The 24,759-nt window shown below is 44.9% G+C and overlaps 1 protein-coding gene across 2 annotated transcripts in view; it reads right to left on the bottom strand.

The window, feature by feature from the left end:
- Window positions 1-7,576: 7,576 nt before the first annotated feature.
- The window catches only part of stard9 (StAR-related lipid transfer (START) domain containing 9), a 43,826-nt gene continuing 26,643 nt past the window's right edge, over window positions 7,577-24,759 (bottom strand). The window contains exons 16-32 of one of the 2 annotated variants that reach the window (XM_035429360.1): window positions 23,427-23,469; window positions 22,855-22,980; window positions 22,057-22,139; window positions 21,716-21,777; window positions 20,656-20,858; window positions 19,877-20,357; window positions 10,679-19,597; window positions 10,310-10,510; window positions 9,920-10,103; window positions 9,676-9,822; window positions 9,398-9,500; window positions 9,095-9,246; window positions 8,789-8,853; window positions 8,476-8,678; window positions 8,301-8,380; window positions 7,991-8,146; window positions 7,577-7,764 (exon numbers count right to left, since the gene is read on the bottom strand). In XM_035429360.1, the coding sequence (XP_035285251.1) occupies window positions 7,663-7,764; window positions 7,991-8,146; window positions 8,301-8,380; window positions 8,476-8,678; window positions 8,789-8,853; window positions 9,095-9,246; window positions 9,398-9,500; window positions 9,676-9,822; window positions 9,920-10,103; window positions 10,310-10,510; window positions 10,679-19,597; window positions 19,877-20,357; window positions 20,656-20,858; window positions 21,716-21,777; window positions 22,057-22,139; window positions 22,855-22,980; window positions 23,427-23,469 (11,310 nt within the window). In that variant the 3' untranslated portion in view covers window positions 7,577-7,662. Of the gene's footprint in view, window positions 7,765-7,990; window positions 8,147-8,300; window positions 8,381-8,475; window positions 8,679-8,788; window positions 8,854-9,094; window positions 9,247-9,397; window positions 9,501-9,675; window positions 9,823-9,919; window positions 10,104-10,309; window positions 10,511-10,678; window positions 19,598-19,876; window positions 20,358-20,655; window positions 20,859-21,715; window positions 21,778-22,056; window positions 22,140-22,854; window positions 22,981-23,426; window positions 23,470-24,259; window positions 24,339-24,759 lie in introns of those variants that run through there. The other variant, XR_004766538.1, reaches the window with a different exon arrangement.

Genomic DNA, 24,759 nt, shown 5'->3' with positions numbered 1-24,759 from the left:
TTACTTATTGATATTATTATTAATAAATGAACAACAATAGACAGTCAACATCCTCAGTAAATCACAGTGGATTCATCGTCTGTTTTTGGAAACTTTCATCATGTTTACTGTGGACACATTTATCTCATTCACCTTGTGCGGGTACAAAAACAAACCCCCACCAAAACAAATTGCCACGACTTAGCAGAACACCGTGATCTTACTCCATCCTTTTAGACTGGAATGCGCTTATGTCACATTTGTTAAAGTTTGTACAACCTGATTCTGGAGTCAGAGGGCTACTTTTTCTACTTTTTCCACACAGTAAAATTTCCTGTATTCATTCAACTCTGACAGACCAGAGCAGGACCATATGTACTCTGCAAGAGTTTATTTAACACTGGTCATTTCACTGTGTAGGAAGGAGCAGGGGACATTTTTTTTTTTAGAAGGACTGCAGGGGATGACGGAGTGTAGCACAGTGAGTAAGGAACTGGGCTTGTAACCGAAAGGTCGCAGGTTCGATTCCTGGGTAAGGACACTGCCGTTGTGTCCTTGAGCAACGTACTTAACCTGCATTGCTTCAGTATATATCCAGCTGTATAAATGGATACAATGTAAAATGCTATGTAAAAAGTTGTGTAAGTCACTCTGGATAAGAGCGTCTGCTAAATGCCTGTAATGTAATGTAATGGATGAGACGCTCAAGCTGGGTGTGGCCAATTTCTCATGAATGAGGTGTACACCATCTTAAAGGGCACAGACTGTTTTAGAAGGCTGGAGCAGTCCTTTTGAAACTTTCAGGGGCACTGTAGTGGTGAGAATTAAACTAAATCAAGCTGAGAACCTTTTTGAGTGAACTCAAATATGTCTCCCGATGGACAATTTTTTTTTTTTTTTTTAAATTTAGGATTGGAATACGGAATACACAGAATCTGATCACAAAGCGTCCCAACAAGATATAAATACTCAGCGATGCCAGCTTGAAAGCTGCTTGAGAGAACTCTGGGATGTGACATTTGTTTTAGTAGAAATGTTGCCAGTTTGGAAAACCAAATATGGAAAGAACACAATCCTGGCATGGCATTCGAGCCATGTCATTTTGTGTCACTATACTACATGCAAGTCTGTTCACTTTCCTTATACATCCCTTATATCCCATATCACTTATATATAAATATAGAATACATCATGAAAATTGCCTTATCCTCCTGAAAGACTAAAAGATGTAGAGATGTCTGTGGAGAGCCCAGGCTAACATCCATCTTAGGTTATGTACGTATCAAAGATGTTCTCCCATTGAGATTAAAACCCTGACCTCGTGCACTGGGTGCGGTCTCAGAACATGCAAGATGCATTTCAGTGCAAAGGAAGCAAGGTCCCCATAATGTAAAAAAAATGTACAATCAGCAATTACTGATCACGTTTCAATAGCCATACTTAAATTACTGAAGCGCTTCACTGAAAACACCAATCAAGCATAAGCAGACTATTCATTTTACTGTGTGCATAGGGCCACCGTGGAAATGATATCAGAACAAGGCAGGTCCAGAGATGTGTCGCATGCTTCCCTTATTTGCCCATTCCAGTCTGCACAAGCGCGAAGGACTCGCAGCTGTTTGAGTCTCGAGCGCAAGTCACGTGTTCTCAAAACTGTCGTACGGCTACGCGTGCACTTGAGTATACATTCACCGCAAGAATCATATTACTTATTTAATTTCTCCCTCGTTCTTCGACTTTGTTCTTATAGCTTACCATGAAGGTGCTTTTAAATCGTATTTAATCGCTAATTAATGAAAGGATGCCAAAAGTTAAGTCATTAACCAAATAGGATTAAACACTAAGCAATAAACCACAACAACGCAAATTAAGGAACAAGTAGTTTTTGAACAGGAAAGCGCTTGTCTGAAAGATGAAAGTCCTAGCTGAAGCTGAAGTCCTAGCATCGTGCAACAGGTGGCAATTGCGTTGCGGACAGGGTTACGAATTACATTATAACCTAAATATGACTATAAAAAGATAATATACAACAACCAATTCTGAAGTCTGCTGATTAAGCATGCGCTGTGCTCTTAAAGAGCCAGTCAACTAAATCTCAAATTCTACGTGGATGAAACATAAAAGTACGTATAAAAATGACTTTGGGAGTAAAACCGAAAACAGACAGCTTCCGTAGGTCTGGCAGGGGAAAAGCAAGTTATCCTCTACTGGTAATCTGCATTTACCTTATTTCAAGATACTGACAATAACTAATTTCAGAACTAATTTCAGAAAACTATTGAAACCACCACTATTGGCATAAATAATTACTTCACGAAAACTTATTTCTTCTTTTTGAAATGTTATTCGTAGGCTAATACAAATAGAACAAAATATGCAGGAACTACCTACGGTACTGTTAACAAAGCATTAACAGAGCGTTGTCTTGGAAAATGTCATTGCAATTCTATATCCACTTGTAAGAACTTCCTATTAAAACTCCACGATCCGACAAAAAACTTACCTGCAAATTGTAACGAGTTCCTTCAAAATTCGGGTTTCAGTGATGTTTGCTTTTTCGCAGGGCGTTCTTTGAATTCCGCTTATTTATTTGCCAGTTCTAATTCCACAAGGACCGGCGTGGTCCGGGTCAGGGTCGTGGACACAGCACGGTAGGACTGAACACCGAGAGGAGCTGGGGAGCGGGACTGGAAGGAGACAGAGTGAGAGCGAATCGCCGCGCGCAGCACTCATTCCAGTCAACGGCCGTTTGACCCACCCAGCGCGTTAAAAATAAAGTACGTGCAGCTCGCTCAAAGTTTTACTGCGCAGGGAGCAGGCATTCCTTTCAAGAGGCAGTGACTTTAAATGGCAGGCACACTTTGAGCGCCCCCACCGTTCCCCTCCCACTGCCCCTTGAACTGACACCCCCGCCCCTCTCCAAAATGCCATCTCCGTTTCCCTCACACCCATTCTTCATATCAACAAGGGAATGCAATCCCGACGACTAGAGTCGAAGCGAATTGACAAATTTAACTTCCCCTTCTCAGTGTCGGCCACGTAATGATTTATTGCCACAAACCCAAGAACCCACCTGACAGTAGCCGCAGTCCATACTATGCCAGTTCAGCCTAGCAGTCATGAATTCAGTGGTTAAAATTACATTCTAAGCAAGTGTCGCGAGAAAGTAAGTAAATAAATAAATAACAGCTCAGCTGCAGAACATAATAAACACAGAACAGCAAGCTAATATTAAAATATATGCTTAAGCAGTGAAAATAATGAACTCAAGGTATTGTAATAAAATATGATATTAAATTAATACATATTTTATAAACTATGTATAGTAACCACTATAACACATGTACTACTTAATCCTATGAAGAATTGCATTGTATACAAATCCACTAATTTTTTAGCACACAATGAGCAAGATGTCCATAATAACCACACATAGATCATCACGCATAGATCGAAGCATACTCTGAATAGTTAGGATATAGAGTAAAAAAAAAAAAAAATTACCAAACATTTTAATATGGCGGCTGTACCTGACCATCATAATATACCGAGTGGTTATAAAGGTCAGCGTGTGTGCAGACACGTGGTTGCCAAGTGTCCACTTTTTTCACGGACGCGCTCATGTCACAATGGGAACAAAATACCACGGAAGAAATGCATTGACAATAACTCAACAAAAACAAAAGAACTTCTGCCACAAGACTGCGGATAAAATGACATTTGGGATGCTGAAGGCAATAAGCCCAGTGACCAGAGTCCACGGAAATTCTGGTGTGCTCTGAATTAGCAGTATATCATACTCTGCATTGCTGATCCATTCTCCCACCATCCACTTGGGACCGACAGCGGCGAAGACGCACAACACTGCCCCGAATGCAAAGAAATCCAGAAGTAATACTTAGTAAGAGTATACATATAAATCATGGGCTAAATAAGCCAATAAAACAGGTAGCAGGTAGTTTTTAAAGCAGTTGAGCAGTTGTTAATATTCCTTAGCCACCAGAGGGCAGCGCTTTGAAAGAAATGCCTCCAACTTACCTGCCAGTTATATTACAACGTGTAATTGTGCCTGGAGTTGCACCATAATTCTTAAAATCGTCAGCATGAAATAAGAGGATACAAATCCAAAGGTAACACTGAGACGACTCAAAGGTTTTCATACGTCACAGTGCAACGATCACATGACCCACAGTTAGAATGTCTCATCTCCATCCGTCTCCTCAGGGGTCTTGTTGCTAAGTAGCATCAAGTCTCTCAAGTACAACTTAACTTGTGTACCTGCTCAGGCGCAAATCTCCACAGACACCCATTTCAGTGTGGAACAACAATGCAAAACAGTTTGCAGGCAGTATTTTAAGTGCTATTCAGTTTCCAGGTCACTACAGCCTACACTAGATATCGTGCGCTAATCACGCAGATAAATCAATCTTTCTGGGAACATGTACAGAAAAAAAACATCTAGATTTGAACATAAAATGTATTATGACTACTTCAAATGCATCTCTGAAACTATATACACTATAACTATAGACTTTATTTGCCTTGTGTGCTGGCTGTTAGGGGAGATTTACAGCCAGTTTATAAAACAGTAACGTGTAAACATGTACATTGATTACGAAGCAAAAATATGATGCACGAGCGGTTCACATATGGCCGCGAGGACAGTGTAATTTAGCCTTTCTTGCCGCAAGTTAGCTCGCTAGATTTTCCAAGCAGACCAACTACTCAGCAAAACGTCCAGCGTTAAATCATTTAAATATGCCCTGTCACAATTCATTTGCGAAAACTGCAACATTAAACTGTATCTTATCTAACAAAATTTTAATTTCAAATCACACGCAACAAAATGTTCATAAATTGTAAAGATTCCACGTGAATGTATGCTGCCTTGTACTGTACGCTTATCATCTGAATGCTTCAATGCCATATTTAAATCCATTTGGACCCGAGGCACCTGTTGCTACAAAATAAATAAATAAATAAATAAATAAATCCTGAAATAGAGATGATTTAAACTATGAAAAGTAATATTCGGTTTTTATTATAAACATATTTTGTTCAGCAAGACAACATATTTTCTGATACATACATAATAACAAAGTGCCATGTTTCAAAATCATATTAAATGTTTTGTTCGATATGCAGACATGGAGCTTTACTTGGACAGTTCATTAAAAGTAATATGAAACTGAAAGCCTTCAGGTTATTAATATCATCAATCACTCATATCATATGAACGCGTATCATATGAAAGGTCACACACTTGACAAGAAACATACATGGCATTCCCAGTAAATCTTCCCATTAAATGTTACATAAATTTAGGAAAATACATTTATGCTCTTAAATAAATTTAGTACAAAAAATTGGACGATTTAAAAATATTGATGATAAAACCTTTGGAATACAATATTTTCCAAAAAAAAAAACAAAAAAAAAAAAAAAAAAAAAACGTAAAAACTCCAAATCAACTAAAACAATTTTTTTTTAAAAAGATAAATAATTCTGTTTTGTCAATGAAAACATTATTTTACACACACTGATATAATTAGACATATTTATAAAAAATAATTACGAAAATAAAATGTACATCCTTCATGTGACCCCCCCTGTAACCCCGTCCCCCTGCAGAGCTGGACCAAGCAGGCCTGCTTGCTTAATGCTCCACCACCTTTACAGAGCAGAATGAGAACAAACCACATTAGCTTAGCTCCCCACTGTAACTGATGCGTGCCTACTTACTGTACAAGCAAGCTTAATTGAGTATTCAAGCTGTATAGCATACCTGCAAAAATGCTAAATCAGGTATACAAGCAAGCTTAACTGAGTACGCAAGGTGTACAGCATAGTTAAAAAAATGCTAAATCAGGTATACAAGCAAGCTTAACTGACTATGCAAGGTGTATAGCATAGCTACAAAAATGCTAAATCAGGGGACAAAGACGGGAGCATATTAACTTAAAATACATCAAAATAACTCAAATGTAAAAAATACAATAAAAAAGTCAAGCTACTGCAGTGCCGAGCATTAAGCCCTTCTTATGTTCGGAACCAATTTTGTTGGTATTCAACACTGCCAATCGTGAAGCACCAATTCTGCAAACCATGTGACAGCATGCGCTACTGCTCCGATTGCGCTGTTATGCAGTGAGGAACGTAATGGCGCCATTTTGGCTCAATCTCTGGACAGCCACGTACCACCTCTCACAGTGGGAGAAGGGGGAAGTGGTTCCTTCATTTGTGGTTCCTGTAAGAACCACTGTGTTCAAACTCAGTGCTAGAGGACAGGGACCCCTGAGCATCCGCATGCACTATAAATCCATAATTTTGTCTACTGTGCAATGTACATATTACATTATGCTTATAATGCTTGGGGGAGAATCCATAAATTAATAACTGTGCAAAAGAAGATGGACGCAGGCACCAAAAAGTAAGAATTTGGAATTTGAAACAGCTAGACTAGAGGTGAAAGCTGGTCTCCATATTTTTTTAACAAGTTACCCTGCTTCTGTGCAATGAAATAACATTTGTACTCCATACCATAGTGGTCCGCTTGCGCAACGTGAGAGACAAAATATAATTTTCCTTGTAGTTAATCATATTTCTTAGACCCCCTAAATTGTATTTAGTTAGCTGCCCGGATTGCAGTGAGCACCCATCCCTGCTGATTGAATAACTGATAATGTTTAGCTTAGTTCTCATCTTAAATGAGCAATAAAAAAATACTAAAAAACACAAAATGCTCGGATGCTACCGAGCGTTCCCCAGCACTACCTTTGAAACTGCGCCAAACCGATGTAATCCACTGAGGAAGACTCCATGGCCATGCATGACAAAATTAGAGGAAACAGCAAGATGTGACCAAGCTCTGCAGTGCTCCAATACCACACTTGTGAAAGCACACTTATTCGATTGCGATTGCTAAGAACTGCAAAAATGCTCCTCGAGCAGTGGACAGAGAATAGCTTAATAAGATATTTACCCGTACACACTCGCACAGGTACACACACACACACACACGCACACACACATTACATTATGTGCCTGTATGCAGTGAAGGCCTGCTTCAAGCTTTAAACAACAGTAAAGGCCGACGAACACTGCTATTGGACTGGACTGCCCTGAAAGTTTAACTGACTACTGAGTCAGACTGAAGTGAACTGCATTATATATCCAAATGAAATACTGCTGTGCAGAGATTTCCTCTGACGCTACATTCATTTGACTCATCAGACCCTTCCTCTCTCTGCACCGTTAGTGATGTGCAGTAGAGATAGGGTTGTGAGCAACGATGGAGGTGCAAAGCCTCCTGCTGGTCTTGACCAGACTTGGCAAGACATTTTTGGCAAAAAAAAAAAAAAAATTTAAATCTGCTGCTACACTACTCTTTGGGATTTTACTTTCAGTAAAAAAAAAACAAACAAACAAAACAAAACAAGCAAAAAAAAAAAAAAAAAGCACAACAAAACAGCTTCATCTTCACAATACAAAACTTAAAAATTACAAAACTGCCTGATATTTTGTATTATAAATATCAACATATCAACAGTGCTCTCATTTTCACATAAACTCATGACAGAAAAAAAAGCAAACAAAATGTAATAAGGTGCAAATATTAGTGAAGCTCCAACTCCAATTCAGGCTTAGCTTAAGTGCTCATTGTGATGCATCAGCTCCACGTTTTCAGAGCGACAGGAAAGCGTCCAGCTCAGCGACTACCGCTGCTTGTTTCCTGGCAACCACGCTCAAGATTCTTTGTGGGAGTGCAGGAGTCCCTAAGTCCACCTGTAGGGGGACAGAGAGCAAGTGAGGCCAGAAGATTGGAGGTTTTGAGATGAATGGACATGGAGAAATAAAGAGAGAAGAAAAAATGAAAGTGACACTGTTTAAAGCTCACTATTAAAAAAGTTCACAGCCTCAACAGAACGCTAATTCAATGGCTGGCCTTCCGAGATTACAAGGGCAGAAGAAGAGAACATACAACAGGGGAAAAAGGAGACCTGGGCCTCACCTGCAGCAGGTATATGACCCTGATGACCTCTCGACCCTGGCGAAGCATTGGCTGCAGGACCCAGGCACTGGGGAGCAGCTCCCCCCGGACGGCTTCGATACTGGGGCGTGGGAGAGACTCCTCAAACACCGAGCGCATGGCCAGCACCCATTCACCCTGCTGAGAGTGAGACAGTGGGAGGGAGACAGAAGGAGAAGGGGGAAAAAATAACATCCATTTTTACTTCTCTGAAGTCCATTTCAGTGTTCTGTGGAGCTGTACCTGCCCACCGCACAGGTGGATGCATGATGGCGGACAGGACCAGGCTGACCTGCTTGGACTCTGTGCTGATGCAGCAGAAGTCTCTTGGTTGGCTGAGGTGGCAGGCCGAGGTGTCAGTCAACAGGTACACTGGCGGATAAAAGATAGAAAGGCCCAGGTAAGAGGAGAATGAGGTTCGGTGGCTACACCATGTTCTGCAGAACTTGAGCCGGTAGGAAACTCACCCAACTGTGTGCTGTCATCCAGCGGCCGGGTCCAGGCAGAGCGGACTGACTCGTTGTACAGGTGGGCTTTGGAGTGGTCCCGGATCATGCACCACAGGCTGGGCAAGGGCCTTTCCAGCTCCATAGCCCCAAGAAAGCCATACACGGAGGGGCTGGAGGAAGGCTTGTAGAAGGCCTGTACCCCTCGCTCCGTTCCCTGATACCTGCAATGTGAGAGGGGAACGACTAGGGCTGAGAAAGATGGATCCACAAGGTAACCACTGCCTGCCTGCTGAGCAAGTCCCAGTGTTAATAAAACCCAAACCCAACTGACCTCCATCCACTGGAAGCCCTCCCCTCCAGCAGGTTCCCCAGGTCTCCTGCTGCAGCTGAGCGCACCTGTGCACAGGTAAGGCACAGGGTCACGTACACTCGGGAATATGACAGTAAATGATAACAGGAATAAGTAGTTGTTTTTCTTTTTTTTTTAATGTTTTTTTTTTTTAAACAGTTCTTTGTCCAAACTTTATAAAAGATCTCATCAAATGTGGTGGCCCTATAGTTAAAAACAGGCAGTAATGAATGCTTATATGGACATGCTTGGGGCTGCCACAAGCTCTCTGCGGGTTGTGGCAGGTACCTCAGCAATGGCGCAGTCATGAGTGTATTTGGCGATGTCCCGGTACGAGGTGGATATGGAGGAAGCTGAACTGTGAGACAATGTGCGATGGTGTCCACATGGGGAGGGCAGCTGGGAGTCAGTCCCAGAGACTGGAACCTCCAAACGTACATCTGGTGTGAGAGCAGAGAACACAGACCCTCAGACAGAAGCTATGACATCTAACAGAGAAGATCACACCAGGTTCACCTGGGTTCTACACAAAGAGACATGCTGCGCAGAATGATGAAGAGTGTGGTTTTGGTAATGCAGGTTACGCCTTACCCTGGACTGACAGCCAGGGACGCTGAAGTTCAAAATTCTGTGAGGCGCGTATGGGAGGACGACCTCTGACCTTCAAACCTCCATCTTCTGGGCACCCAGGGACCTGACCAAGACAGAGAGAGAGAGAGAAGGCAGGAGATTAAATGGGGGGAAGCTGTTTTTAGAGCCCAGCAAGATGAGCTGTAGTAAGTTTGGATAAATTAAGCGGTTGCTATATATCCATACACTGCATGCACGCTTAATTGAGGTTGTAGTATACGGTATTCCAAAAGGCCTACCTGCAGAACCTGTGCAGAATTGGCACCTTCTTTTAGAAGGGCAGTGTTGCTGCTGTTGTAGCCAGAGGTAGGCCCCGAAGACAAGCTGAGGCTTGACCCAGTGCAGAGGGTGCTGCTACTGACGCGGGTCCGTGAACGCAGGTCATCCTGGGCGAGCAGGGAACAGAGACGGATTAGGCTAGCTGACGAGAGCGTATTTTTTTTTACCGACCATTTCACTCCGGATGGGTGACCTTCCACTGACCTTCACGGCTCGGGACAGGGCCTGCTGCTGCAGCCGTCTCTTCTCCTGCTCGGTCCTCTCGCGGAGCCTGTCCCTGGCGCGCGCGATCTCCGTCCGGGCCTCCTCGCGGGCGCGGCCGTAGTCCCGCAGCATCAGCTCGATCTCCGAGGGCCACTGACCTGCCTGCTTCGGGGGTTCCGGAACTCTGGGTGGAAACCAAGAATCCGCTGTGATCGTTAAACTACGAAACAGGGAAATCCGCTATCGACAGCAACAAATAGTGAATAACTTTAGCACACTCAAACTGAAATTCTCCATCTCAAGTGATATTTTGAAGGGGTTCCTAAAAAATGCACTGAAGTGCCATGGATGTAGATTTGGATGTATATCATTGAACGAGGAGCGTCATACCTGGTGCTCTCCACCACCTCCTGCCGGAGTTGCTGCAGGTACTCCCTGCGTCGGCTGGGCAATTCAGGCGCCCTGGTGGGCGTTTCTGCCCCTTGGACCTGGGAGGTGAGGTGCTTGCTGGGACTCAGGCTGCGTGCCCGTCGGCAAGTTTGGAGGCGTGCCTCCCTCTCCTGGCGCAATCCTTCGATGCTCCTCCTGTGTCTGTACAGAGGGGCACGGAGTAGTTAATTATTAAATGTTCATTAAGGATCACTTAATGAACTAACGTATAGACATATTGCTTATTATTATACATTTGTCAACCAGGTAATTTTCCTTACTACAAAAAAACAAATGCTGCACAGAGTGATAAAGGGGGTGTATACATACTGGTCATACAGTTGCTGTTTTGTAGGTATGCCACGGGACTCCTCTTTGGAGTTGGTCTTCAGCAACTTCAGTAGTGCATCGGTTTCCCCAAGGCCATAATGCAGCTTGGCCTCAGTCAGTTCCACGGTCAGCTGGTGCGGGTTCATGTCCAGCCGGACGGCAGCCATCACTTGCTCCCGCTCCTTACGAAGCATCTCGATCTCTTTTGTCCTTCTGCTTTTGGGAGTCATCGCCTCTGCATCACCTGACCCCTGGCTTTCTGAGCTGCTCTGGTGTGCACAGCTGCTTTTCTCTTTCACCCTGTTGCTACGCTTCGAGACTGACTGAACCACGCCACTGCTGGCGATTGATGGAGGATGATAGCTGACGCCCGACCAGTTGGTGAACTTGTTGTGCATTGGCAGATCCTCAGGGACCCTCCGGTGTTCCTTCTGGCTGACATTCAGGAGAGGATTAATGTTGATGAGGATGTCTGTGTTGCATTCACTTGGTGCTAATGATACTGCATCATCTTCCTGAAGCTGGACAGTGGCCTCACTGATATTTGAAGGTTCAGAAGGGCCATTCCAGCACCTGCCAACATCATCAAACGTTCTATGGTAGTTTTCCAGAGCAGATGCGCTGTAGCTCAGCTGTTTATCAAGGCTGGACAATAGAGACTTCTCGTTTGAAGGCTCTTGTCTGTCTTGTCTGCAACCAAGATGCGGACACTCATCTTGTTCCCCAGGCTTTACTAAGGAAACTTGACTCTGAAAAGGGGCCCCATCACTTAAATATGGAGGAAGAGTGGCCCATCTAGGACTCTGGTTAGGTGATTGGTTACTTGAAGGTTTAGAAACCTTAGCAGTTTGCTGCTTAGCTATATCCATAAAATTTCTTGAGATCTTCAGACTCACAGAGCACCTCTCCACTGTTTGGTAACTATGCTCACTGAGATCACTCACATTTTCAGGAGTGAAACAGCCAATGGATCCATTTGAAGTTAGCCGACTTAGCTTTCCAGAGTGATCACAAGTTTGTTGGCTCTGCTCTTCCCTGTTTGCATGCTTAGATAGAAGTCCCTTTTCTGCTTGGTCATGTAAACTTCTCAAAGGGGCAGACTGGACCTCATGTTGCTCCCAAACTGATTCTTGCATCTCAACCTTTTGATGGTTCACCAGGCACTGAGCGGATTTACTCCTGCCTAACTGGGTACCTGTCCCAGACTCTACTGTAAGTATGGGCGAGGAAGCACGGTCAATGAAACACACTTGTTTGGGACACGTTTTCTGATGAGCACTAAGACATTGAGACCCATCCCTCAAGGAGGTCTGGTTTCCCTGACTGGCTGCATTTGAGGAACTGCTGCTGACCCTCGAGATTCCAATGTTGGTAGAGAACACCTGTTCAGGTATGTGCCTGGGAGACAATTTGAGGGAACTGTCATGATTAGAGCAGCTGTAACACTGCACATTTGTCACTAAGGAAGGTGTGGAGGTCCGAACTGTCTGAGAAGCAGATTCCATTGAGGTGTGAGTCCACTCAGTTCCACCAGAGTTATTTTGCCAGAGATTGGGCATACTCTGCATCTTTTCACCTGTCCTTCCATACTTTGCTCTGTCCTGCACATTAAGTATAATATCCTCCTGATCTTGTGATACACTAAGCACATCTGAACCAATTACTTTCACAATCACGTTGACTTCATGAGGTTTGGCCTTCTCAATTATTTGTTTTTTATTGATGTCCCTGTAACCTCCAAGCACAGGAAACCCTTCAGTTTGGATCCCAATGTCCACAACGGTTTGGGTTGAACAATCCCTCTTTCCAGATCCAGCGAAAAGTGGATGTGCTACAACATTACCATGCCGATCAGTTTTGGGAAGGGATTCTTGGGCTCTGATGCACTGTATGTTCCCCAGCAGATCAGATGTATTGTAGATCAGCTCAGAGAGATGAAGGGACATATTCTGAAGGCTTGCCCACGTGGTAGGCACTCCAGTTCCAGTGGTATCCATCCTGGTCATTGGTACCTGGGTACTACTCCGCTTGTGACGACTCTTCTTTTTCTGCCTGCTATCCACTATCGTTGTCTGTGTACTTTGGTCACAGGCTAACATGGAATAGTCTTTGAGTGGACCAGCTACAGACTCCTGCTCAGAGGAGTAAACTAACATTATTTCATCCACTTGACCTGAGCTGTTGCCAGGATCACCAGAGACAACATTTCTGTAAGAATCACACCTTCTTGGGTTCTGTACACTGTCTGGGTAGGACATGTAGTGGCACGATTGGAGCTCTGAAGAGTCCTGCTCCTTGAAATCTTCAAAACTGCTGGAGAGTTCTTTCTTGTTAGCATAGGCACTCAGATGAGATTGAAAGGGGGAGTTTTGATCGTTTAATCCATTATCAACGCTGTGACACCTGGTGACTTGGCTTTTATGATCGTCCAGCAGAGATCCTTTGCAGGAGATGTCAGTGGCACTTCCAAAAACCTGGTTTTTATAGGTCCCTTTGCTTGACTCCGTCTCTTGCCAAGAATGGAAAAAGGGGTTGATATCACTGGAAGCAAAGTGCATTGCTGCATCCTTTTTAGGCAATGTCTGACTCTCTTGTTGCAGGACCTTCTCTTGCTTAGCAACACTTAGCTCATGCTGCTTAAGGCAAGGTTTTAGGGTTTCATGGGAGCCTTTTTTTAAGCTTTTAGGTCCACATGTACTAGTTTCACTGTGGGCAACTGACTTTTTTTCCACGTGCGACTCTATATGAGGTTTTAGTGGCCTCATGTTGGAGTGAGTTTGCCTCTGGCACCTGCTACCTCCATTTCTGGGTTTATCATCAAGTTCATTACTAGTCTTAGTTACTGCAGATGTTACACCTTGGCCTTTGGTGAAACCACTGCATACCTTACGGCTGTTAACAAGCGTATCTAGCTTTAAAGGTGTTTGAGCTTCAGACCTACTTTGTATCCTGCCAGGATACACTCTAGATATAGTCTTTTCTTCTGGAGATGAGTCCAGCATAGATTCAGTTGATGACGTGGATGGTGCCCTTGGATTCACCCTTCTAAACCGCTTTTGCTTCCCCCTTTGGTGATCAGCATTACTTACAGCATTATTGCTACACTGTGGGCGTCCCGCTTGATCAGACTTTAACATCTCTCCGTCTCCAAAACCATTAACTCTCGACTCTAAACAGTGGCCGTCCCGTTTCATTTGAGATGGTAAATGAGATGAAACGGAGGCATCACTGTTTTTAAATTCAAGTCCTACATTTACAAGGCAACTGGTCTCAGTTACGATTGTTTCTTTGATTCCTTTAAGGAACAGCTTCTTTATGATTTCAGTACTTTCATGTTGTGCATAGCTTGGGCTGGATGATTCTCTTTTAGCTTCTTGGAGGCTGTGTGCTATCTCTTGTGACTCATTGGTTTGGCGTGTGGAAGCACAGTTCTCACTACACTGGGTTTTAGACCCTTTTTCAACTTGATCATCAATGCTTTCCAAACAGTTTTCTGAAGAGGATGGACTGAAATTCTTGGTTACATTACAAATGGATGAAGCACCTTTGATTCTGTTAGATTGACTGTTTCTCAAATGTCGTGATAAACTGTGAGATTGTATCTCAGGGGACGATTTAACGGATGCTGAGCCAATCTTCTCAGCCGGCTTTGCAATTTCCTCAAAACTTGCCTGCTGAAAACAAGAAACTCCATCAGATTCACACACATTGCTGTTGTAGTGGGAACCATATGTTGTGACAACATTAGTGGACTTCATATCAGGAATTTCAGTCATGACCTTGTATTGATGACGCGCCTCATATTCAAGGAAAAAGTCTTTAGCAGAACACAAATAGCCTTCGAGATCATTTCGGAGAGGATGCTCACAGTCAGCCTTTGGCTCCACAGTGTTCAATGAGCATGTTGCATTGATTTTGTCTTCATGCTCCGAATTAGAGCTGGAAAATTTACTTGACGTGTCAGAGTTCAGTTTTTGTTCCACCTTAACAATAAAATCGGGAACTCCAGCTCGGGGTTTAAGGATTTCTTCCAGTTTGTCCTGGGAGGCATGCTCAACTGAACCAGTCCATCGGGACATCCGTACGTCAAAGTAATCCTCACTGCCCAGTCCATGAAGTTCACTGTCGTTTGTTTTAGGACAGGATTGTCTCGGCTGTGCACTGGCCTCAAAGCCTTCTGAAGGTGGGAAAACTATATTTCCTTTCTCTTCCCTCATCTGAGACACAAACCCCACTGTGGGTGAGGGACAAACATTTTCTAAATAATTTCCATCTGGTTGCAGGGCAGGCATACTGATGTGTGCTAGGCTAACTTCTCCAAGCTGCATATTACTCCTTGATTTATAATCATGAGAGTCATCAGAAAGATATGGAGAAGAACATATTTTACTTCCTTTATTCTTCTGCTCCACTACTTGTTTGCTGTTGATGTCTGGCCTTTCATCCTTCCCTGGAATTGCAGTCAAGTCCCTCCTAAACGCACAGGACTGATCTATACTTGTTGCACCTTCAGTTTTGTATCCAGGGGTATTAATGGTTATAGGATCTTTAGTTCCATTACTTTCCAAGATCCTTTCTTCTACCATAATTTCATCTCGGTCGGGGTTTGCTGCAGGAGAAACGTTCTCTCTCAGTTGGTTGTTCGGTGTATCTGTTATACATGTACAATCATCAATGCTTGTCGCTTTTGATGTGTTAGGATGCATTTGTCTGGAGTCTTTTAGCTCAAGGTTCATAGGTAAACTGCCATAGGCTAGCATTTGAGCATCTCCATGTTCTTCTGTTGCAGGTTCAGACGTATTTGAGCTAATTTTACCACTGCGGCCAATCTGAACGTAATTTATTTTGTCAAATGACTGCACATCTATGTCTTTGCCTCTCATCTTCTGGCCCTCATAGCTTGAAGTTCCATTCTTCTCTGAGGGACTTGATTCCATTGCTTTGGGTAACAACACTGTACAGTTCTTGGAAAGTAATGTAAGGGCATTAGCACTGTGCTGTTCAGGATCAAAGTTAGCCATATCCGCCCTGACACAGTCATCCTGGAGGGGTTTGATCTCGATGAAAGGTGGAAGTACTGGGAACATTGAGCTCTCAGAAAAAAGTGCTCCAGAATTCCGGAGATGGTCTCTGAGGTCCTTTGCTTCCGAGGCATCGCTCATCTCAGGAAGACTTGAAAGATTTCCCTGAACATGAGGTCTGATGACCCTGGATAAGGCACATGGGTTTGATTCCTCAAATTCATCTTTATCCCAGTGCACAGTCAACAACATAAATGCACTGGACTCTTCATCACCAGCACCTACATCTTCCTGACCTTCTTTCAAAGATGCCTTCATGTGCTTTTGCACAACTTTAGAGATTTCCTGGTCAATTGGACTACGTTCGTTTTCTCTACTCTTTTCTTCTACATAAGTTTCCAGGCCTTTATTTGTTGCTTGAAAACAATTTGTTTTATCACAGATCTCAGCCACATTATTTTGGCTTGTAGACAACCCTAAGTCCTTATCGGCTGGTGCACTCTTTTCTGTGTAACAAAGAAAAGATGAACTGTTTGATAAATCAAATGTTGCAGGAGATTTTTTAAACTCGGCCTCTCTGGTGTGGTTACAGTCACATTCCTCGTTATTTCTCATACTCCCCTCGGAGTCCCCAGGTGCAGCTGTAGTTATATTCTTTTCTGCTGTACATATTTTCTTTGGGATTCTGGGCAGTTTCTCTTTGCCTCTATGCATTCCGAGTTTTTCAATTTTTCTTGAATCATTTCCTCTACCAGACACCTTGAATGATTCATATGTGGTAGGTATGGCACTGTGGATTACACCTTTCTTTAAGTGCACAGCCATTTTTTCAGGCTTGTATTGCTTATTCACCTTTTTCTCTAAACAGTCTTTGGTCTCTTCAGTTTCACAGTCCTCCCACTCTTCCCCATCAAATGTCTCTTCATGACCCTTTGATTTGTCCAGATCCATTTCACAAGACATACTGTCAACAACTTCAAAATCCACCTTCTCATTCACTGCTTCTCCTTCAACTTTGGAAATGGTCAATACTTTGGCTTCTTCCACATCTATAGAGGGGTTATGGATTTCAAAAGATTCACTTTGAGCCACTCTGAAAGCTTCCTTCTCTTTGGATTCAGAGAATACTCCATTTTTCTTTTCGCCCTCAACAATTTCTCCTGAATCAATGGAATATCTATTATTTCTTGACATGGTCGCGATTTGCTCCTTCCCACTATGATCAGTACTTGAAGAGTGTTTGTTTGTACTCATCTTTAAGACATTCTCTGGGATATAGCTGATCACAGCCTCCTTCACTTGACAAATTTCCTGAGAAACTGTCTGAGAATGCAAAATAGTAGTGCACACAGAAATGTTTTGATTACTTTCTAGTTGAAAATGATCTGTTTTGCAGACTATTCCAGAAGTTATCAGACTGTCACTGTTCATTATTCTCTGGCCTTCAGCTTTTATTCCATTCTGCATATCTTTTCTGTCCTGGCAATCAACATGCTGCAATGGATTTGACAATTCTGAAATGTCGGCCTTGACGGTCTGAATTTTTATCTTATCAGAGGTATTTTTAGTATCAGGATGGTCATTTTGATGTGTGCAACCCACTGCTGATTCCTCCATGAAGCTCACTTGAACCATTTCACTACAGGGGAGTCTTATACTATGTACGATTGATCCTTCATTAAAGTTACATTGAGGTTCTGGGGGACAAGATGAGGGTGTGCCTTCATCAATCCTGCATGATGTGTTCATATCAAATTCTGAAAGGTTTACTGAAAGAAGTTCAGCAGTACCAACATCACCGTTTGCAAGAAACAGATTCTCGATTATGTTTTCACCTTGTACTGTGCATTCAGGAGATGAGTGGTCATCTTTCGATGAAACGTCTGTGACATTGCTGTTTATCTCTTCTACCATAGATGAGGCAGATTCACTTGCACCCACTTGAAGCTGTTCTGACATAGATCTAATCATCAGTTTCTCAGACTTATGTGATGTCACAGGCTCATTGTCTGGTTCGAGATTTTGGCATACTATGGTTGGGGTTGGAGGACTTTTACAAGCAGAGAAAGAAACAGCTGCAGTTTTGCAAAGACTTCCATCAAAGGGCATATTTTCAGTTTGATTGTTCCCACATCTTTTGGGACAGTCGGATGTTTCCATACTTGCAGTTGCTTCTCCCTCATTTCCTTTGCCTGATAGGTTCATTGGGCATCCTTCAAAATGGCTGACTTCTGAGAATATGGGCCCTGGAACAGGCTCTGTAATGGTGTCCAGTGATGCTAGCATAGTCTCATCTCCAAGCATTATCGGTAACACAGAAGAGCTGGAGCTAGTCTCTGAATCCCAGTATTTCTGTCGCTCTACAGTTGTGTTTTCACCTTCTGTGCAGTCGGTGTTGGACCAGTCTTGGCTTTCAGAGCTCCTCGGGCTATCTGAGAGGTCCATGCTACTTTGAGTGTTGCTACTGCCTTCTGCTGGATTGTACAGTATCCGTTGGGTTGTGGCAGTTGAGGCTCTGCAAATTCTGGGACTGTCTGTTTCTGTGGAGGACCATGCATCGGTTGACACCAGCGAATTCTCTTGCTCTCTAATACTGGAAGCTGAAAATGGACGAGGAATGCCGTCGGTCACAGGAGGACCACCAGCTGACTCTTCACTGATCCGCGTCTCTCTAGACACGACTGTCCACTTTGGTGGTCGAACAGCCTCCTTCACCGCTTCCGGTTTATGTGCTACATTTGGCTGGGACGCACCACAGAGTCCCCAGTACGCCTCTGCTGGCATGTCATCAGAGGTGCAGGAATCAAGAGAGGAGAGCATTTCCACGACTTCTTTGCCAGCTGACTGCCTGCTGAGGACCCTCCTCTCTTTGCCAGAAGGAATGCGGTGACGAGTCGAGGCTAGTTGATGGCACGCCTCTGTCGACTTGGAAACGGTCCTCACGGTGGCATTCTTCCTGCTGCTGTCCGTCACCAGGGAATCCTGGGACATCTGGCTGTCCACACTTTCTGCTTCACTCTTTCCATCGCATTCGCTCATTTCGGAGTCCTCCTGCTTCAGCTGCTCAGCCAGGGCTGTAGCGTAGGCAGAAGAGAGGGAGTCCAGGGAGTACGAGCTGTCACAGTCTGAGGAACCATCTCCTTGCTCCTCCTGCATGTTCTCTGTCCAGCCTGCCAGCTTCCACTGCCTACTCGCGGGTTTTTCAGACGCCTTACCCAAGACCTCTGCGCTGTTCCAGCGCCTTTGCCTCGTCTCTTTAGACGATGTCGGCCGCTTCAAGTCCTCACAAGACACCGCCATTTTTATCGAGTGTTCTTCCGCCACCTTTGTTTCCTTCAGCTCTGAATTTTCTTGCGATCTGTTTGCGGTCTTGCCGAGGGACTTGGTACCTCTGCGGTTAAATCCAGACGGGGGTTTTCGAAACACCCTCGACAGCGCAGTCCGGATTCCCGGGCCGACAGAACGGGAGAATGCTTTCCGGATTCTCTCCAGGCTCTTGTTACCCTGGGAGGGGCTTTTGACTCCCTTGGGCGGGTTAGGGCCACTGGACTTCGCTGACATTGACACACACTTTTTTGTGACTTTACTGCATTGCTCTGAAGCATCAATGCTTGACTGGGAAGCTTCCCCATGACTTCCAATAGATCCATTTTTTGAGAGTGAAGATCTCCTTTCTGCCCCGTTCATTACAACAGGAACATGCCTCGTGGATGCATTCAGCCTTTCTGGAAAGCTTGTTTGACAGTCCAAACTTCGGCTAAATTCAGAGGGCATGGTGTTGGCTCGACTTCTTGTCCTCTTGGATGGAAGACACTCGTCTGACACCCATTTTCGAGGGTCTGAAGACCTCCAAAATGCCGGGGAAAATTCTGATGACTTGTTTCTTCTAAGAAAATGACTGTGGAAAAACAGTAGATGAATGAATAAATAAGAAAAAAGTTGGAGGAGTTTTAATAACTGAAGGATACACACAGCTAACCATTTACAAAGATTTCAGCACAATTGCAAGTTCAATTGCATTTCCATGTACTTTTATTTCTTTAAACATTAACGTTGTCAGAAATTATAAAAACACAGTTCCTGTCAGATTATCATTTGTACTTGTTCAGTCAATTATGATGAGAGGCTTGGTCAAAGGACACAGCAGACTGTGCGTACCGGGCGTACGGACACTGACCTGAAGCTGGGGGTGTGCTGGGGGTACAGGCGAGACAGGATGTCCGCGGAGAAGGAGTGCCTGCGGAGGACGCGCGGAGGCCCTCTCGCCCTGGACAGGTGGCCCAGCTCAGGCGACGTCGGGCTGTCCTGCCCCGGGGGAAGGGCGCTCTCCAGCCGCTGCAGTTCCCGTTTGGCCTCCAGCAGGTGGCGCTTCTGAGCGATCCGCTCCAGCTGGTAGTGCAGGCGTTTGCGGCGCACCCGGTTCTCGGCCCGGCGCAAGGCGTGGTGTCGCAGCAGCTCCTCCTGCACCACCCTCTTCCTGTCTCCGATTGTCGCCGGCAGGGGCGTCGCAGCGGGGCCGCTCCCGCCCTCCATGGCCTCGCAGGCCACGCCCTCTGGGCGGGGCGAGGACACCGGGTCCGTCTGCACCCCGAGCTCTTGCTTCCCCTTCTCTTCACTGGCGGCCAGACGCTGCTTTTCCTGCAATATCCACTGTTGGACTGCAGATGTAGGGTCACACACACACACACACACACACAGTGTTACTCCTTATGTACCCATGCATGTAAATATGCATCTTGAGCATGCACTTCAAAGTAATAAAAATAAAAAAATAGGCTGGGTTAAAAAAAAAATTTTTTTTTGCACTGTAATATTTCACCATCAATCAGCAACTGAGAAGGCCCAGTGCCCACATGTCAATGATAGTCCCGTGGGCCAATCAGAGCACACGACGGAGTACGAGTCACGTGCATAACGCAGCTTTACAAATCATCCGCGAGGCGGGACCGCACTCACTCTCTCTGTGCTGCTGTCTGAGGTGCGCCTGCTCGCTCTCCAGCTCCAGCTCCGCCCGCTGCTGCTCCGCCTGGATCTCCTCCCGCAGGCACTCGATGTAGCGCTGCTGCTCCTCCACCCGCTGCCTGGGGGGGTGTGCCGCCGACGCCCCGCTGCCGTCGCCCCCGCCCCCGCCCTCCTCCCAGCACCTGTCCCCCTCTGGCCTGCACACGCAACGGATACACAGAGGCCCAACACACATGTAAAGACTTACACGCAAAAATCAGGCCAAAAACAGGACCAGTGCACAAAAACACATCCTCTTCAACAACTACACCAGAAACCCAGACATTCGCAGTCACAAGAACAGCGAGGAAAAGAACTTAACGTACAGAAATCTCACTTTTCTCAATCTAGCATATCTGTCAGATCAAGGAACATGCAGAATCACAAACATCTAACCGTGACCTTCTTTTTTGTTGTTGTTGCCATTACCTCAGAACAGTGAAATGAACGCATCCAGGTCAAATGCTGAACTTTAAAATCCCCAAGAACACAGACAGACGGGCAGACAGACAGACAGGCAGGCAGACAGACAGACGAACAGAAGGCTCCGAAAAAGAAAAGCTTTCTGAGAGCCAAAGTCAAGCTCAGGGAAGCGTCCTTCCTGTATCCGAGCAACAGAGAAGCAGAGCCAATGACAGCGTGCTGGGACTCTTCTCAGGGACTCTTAGCTGGAGCTCGTTATATACAGTTGAGTAGGGGCTGTGTGTGTGTGTGTGTGTGTGTGAGAGAGAGTGTATGTGTGTGTGTGTGTGTTTCAGCTCTAGGGCTTGGTGCCTAGCAATACATCCAGCACAAACTTTGTCTCCCAGCCTGTGTAATGTGGCCCATTGTGAAATCAAATATAACCTTGTGATACTTGTGTCTGTGGTCTGTGTATGTTGTTTACCGTAATATAGAGCATATGGGTGACCCTCTGTGTTTGTTTACCATCGCTGGCTGCTTCACTGTTTGTCCATTGGACCTATTCCAGTACAGATTTAACCGTGTCTTTTTCCTAAGGTTAATGCATTCTTACCTGCCACTGGAGGCGAGGGGACTCAGGTCAGTGGAGCAGCAGTCCAGGATACCTTCACTCTCCTATACGGGGGGGGGGGGGGGGGCAGAAATACATTTTACCGGCATAAGACCGGGCCACAGAATTCAGAATCATTTTTATTTCTGCTCATATTAAAAACTATTAACAATGTAATGCAATGGCAACAAATGCAGCCAAATGCAACAGAAAGAGACGGCGAATGATAAAAAAATAAATAATTAATTTTAAAAGCACATTTGCACGACACACAGAGGAGTTTGTGAACTCGACGCCCGGGTGACCGTAACCGTGGAGACCAGGTCGTGCCTGCCGGCGCTCACCCTTCTCCGCTCCCTCAGGACGGCCGCCTCCGCCGGGTGGTTGAAGCGAAACTTGTGCGCCCCGCCCAGCGCTATCACCGCCCCTGCAGGGGTGACACGCGCCCGGAGCGTCAGCGTGAGGTTACCTCACAAACCACCGCCACTGCATGCTGTCTGTCTTTGTCTTGTGCTCTCTTACGTGAGGTCCTTCACCTTTATGGGGCAACATAGCTCAGGAGGTAAGACCGATTGTCTGGCAGTCGGAAGGTTGCCGGTTCAAACCCCGCCCTGGGCGTGTCGAAGTGTCCTTGAGCAAGACACCTAACCCCTAACTGCTCTGGCGAATGAGAGGCATCAATTGTAAAGCGCTTTGGATAAAAGCGCTATATAAATGCAGTCCATTTACCATTTACCATATTTATGAGAGCTCTTATATAATCTGCCCTTATCCCATTAAACTGCAGCGACGGAGCTTGCACTGTGTGCGTATGAGTGTGAGAGGGAACGGGTATGTGTTCGAGTGCGTGGGTCTGTTTATGTGCACGTGTGCAAGGTGATGCATTTATGCAAGCGTGTTGTTTGTTGTGGTAGAGTATGTGTACTACGCGTTATGCGATGTGTGCAAGCATGTGTGTGACGTGTGTGTGTGTGTGTCAGTGAGTGAGAGTGTGTGTGCGTGTGTGTATGTGTGAGTGAGTGAGTGTGTATACGTGTGTGAGTGTGTGTGTGAGTGAGTGAGTGAGTGAGTGAGTGAGTGAGTGAGTGAGTGCGTGAGTGAGTGAGAGTGAGTGCGTGCCTGTGTGCGCACGTGTGCGTTACCTTGAGCAAGTCGGCATGGTTCGGTCACCTCCCGCTCGTTGACCGTGCAGACGCTGCCAGGCACGGGTCTCAGGGTCACAGTGCCCTGCTGGTTCACAATCTCACAGCTCGACTCCCCCTGCAGGACTGGCCATGCAACAACAGCTACAATAACTACAAGCAGAAACTTTATATACACACACCAGAGGTGGGAAGTCCAGGGGTCAGAAAGTAAAAGTCCTGCCATGTGTTTCTTCCACCCAGGAACTCCTGCTGGGCCAGCTGAATTCACTTCATTAGTTCTAACTCCAGGCTGAAGAATTGTGCTAGTTAGCAAATCCAGGTGATTGGAACAAAATACTGGGGAGAACTTTTACTTTCTGATCCTGGAATTTTTCACCTCTGACATACACGAATGCATCAGAATTGGATTATGCTCACAAACTCATAAACACAAGCCATGCAAGGCATACTATTCATGACCTTCTTTATTTTGTGTAATTTGTGTATGCTCCAAACTCAGGTTATAGCAGAGCCCAAAGAAGATGTAAAAACGATGAAACAAGTAACTGGAAAGAGGGGTCAGTACCAACCTATTTGGGATTGGTCGTGTGGTCCGATCACAGTCACCCCTTCCTGCGAGAAAGACAGCACAGAGAGGCATTAGAGAACTGCGGAGAAGCCTCACAGATACTGGAGCGAGCAAAACAGGTTTCATCAGATGAGCCCTGATCACAAAATGAGTATTTTCACATTGTCACACAAAGTCCTGGCTTCATTGACCACCCCCCCCCCAAACGTGCTGGACTGCAGACGCATCTGCTCACTGCATCTTTAAGGATAAATGCGCTGGTTGCGTAGCTGCAGACGCATCTGCTCACTGCATCTTTAAGGATAAATGCGCTGATTGCGTAGCTGCTGAGGAGGTGTCAGAACAAACTCACTCCCCCCCCCCGTCCCCCCGGGGTTAAGCTGTTGTGTCAGACTGCTAGAAATGCAGGAATTCCAGTTTGCAGCTATTGTTACCTTCTTAGCAGTCCCTTTGACCAATGAGGCCATCTCTTATGCCAAACAACAATGAACTACACACCTCTCAGTTCAAGGACCTCTTATGAAAGTAGAATACTCAGCACTATATTGAGATAGAATGTTTTGTCAAGATCAGAGAGGATTTTGCAAAGCTTCACAATATATGGGCACATATGCAAATTATTCAGATACAGCAACATATTTATTCAAATATATTACTGTGAAATATATTTGGCATCTTGTATATTTACAACCACTTCCACGAGGCAGTCTTAAAATCTGCTTTATTAAATCCGAAATTACAAAACAGAAAAAAAGATAGAACAGTAGGAAGAACAGAGACGTGCTCTAAATGTGAGAGGAAGCGAAGATTTACTTCCTGTTCACACGCCTTTACCTGTGCGCATCACATCTGAACAGTTTTTGCAGACAGTTACAGGTTGTAGAAAGAGAAAAAGAAGACAGGAAGGAAGGATCTAGCAGAGAGAGGAGAGAGAGACAGTGTTCCAGTTAGTGACAAGACACTGAGAACTCCACGCCATGACCACAGTAGCACAAAAGGAGAGAATTTGGTTTTTATAAATACCTCAACTGAAGAGGGACAAGCACGCTCATGTCACAAAAAAATATATTTTTTAAACCCAACAGGGCATTCCTTGTGTGCTGTAAGACTGGACAAATCTACATTTTATGTAGGTCTTTGTAAGATTATGGTTGAGGTCGTCTGAACATTGTAATTTGCGGGTGAAATTCCAGGTCCAGAGGAAGCATCCAAAGCAGGAGATGCAGGTGAACGTCCAGGTGCTGTGAGCCATTTTTCCCACCCTGCTGCTGCTGTTCAAAATCAAACAGCAGCCCCTAAGCATAGGCTTGACCCTTTGAAGAGTAGGTTCATTT

Source organism: Anguilla anguilla, chromosome 1 (genome assembly GCF_013347855.1).
Source record: "Anguilla anguilla isolate fAngAng1 chromosome 1, fAngAng1.pri, whole genome shotgun sequence".
NCBI lineage: Eukaryota > Metazoa > Chordata > Actinopteri > Anguilliformes > Anguillidae > Anguilla > Anguilla anguilla.
This window is presented reverse-complemented; position numbering and strand designations above follow the sequence as displayed.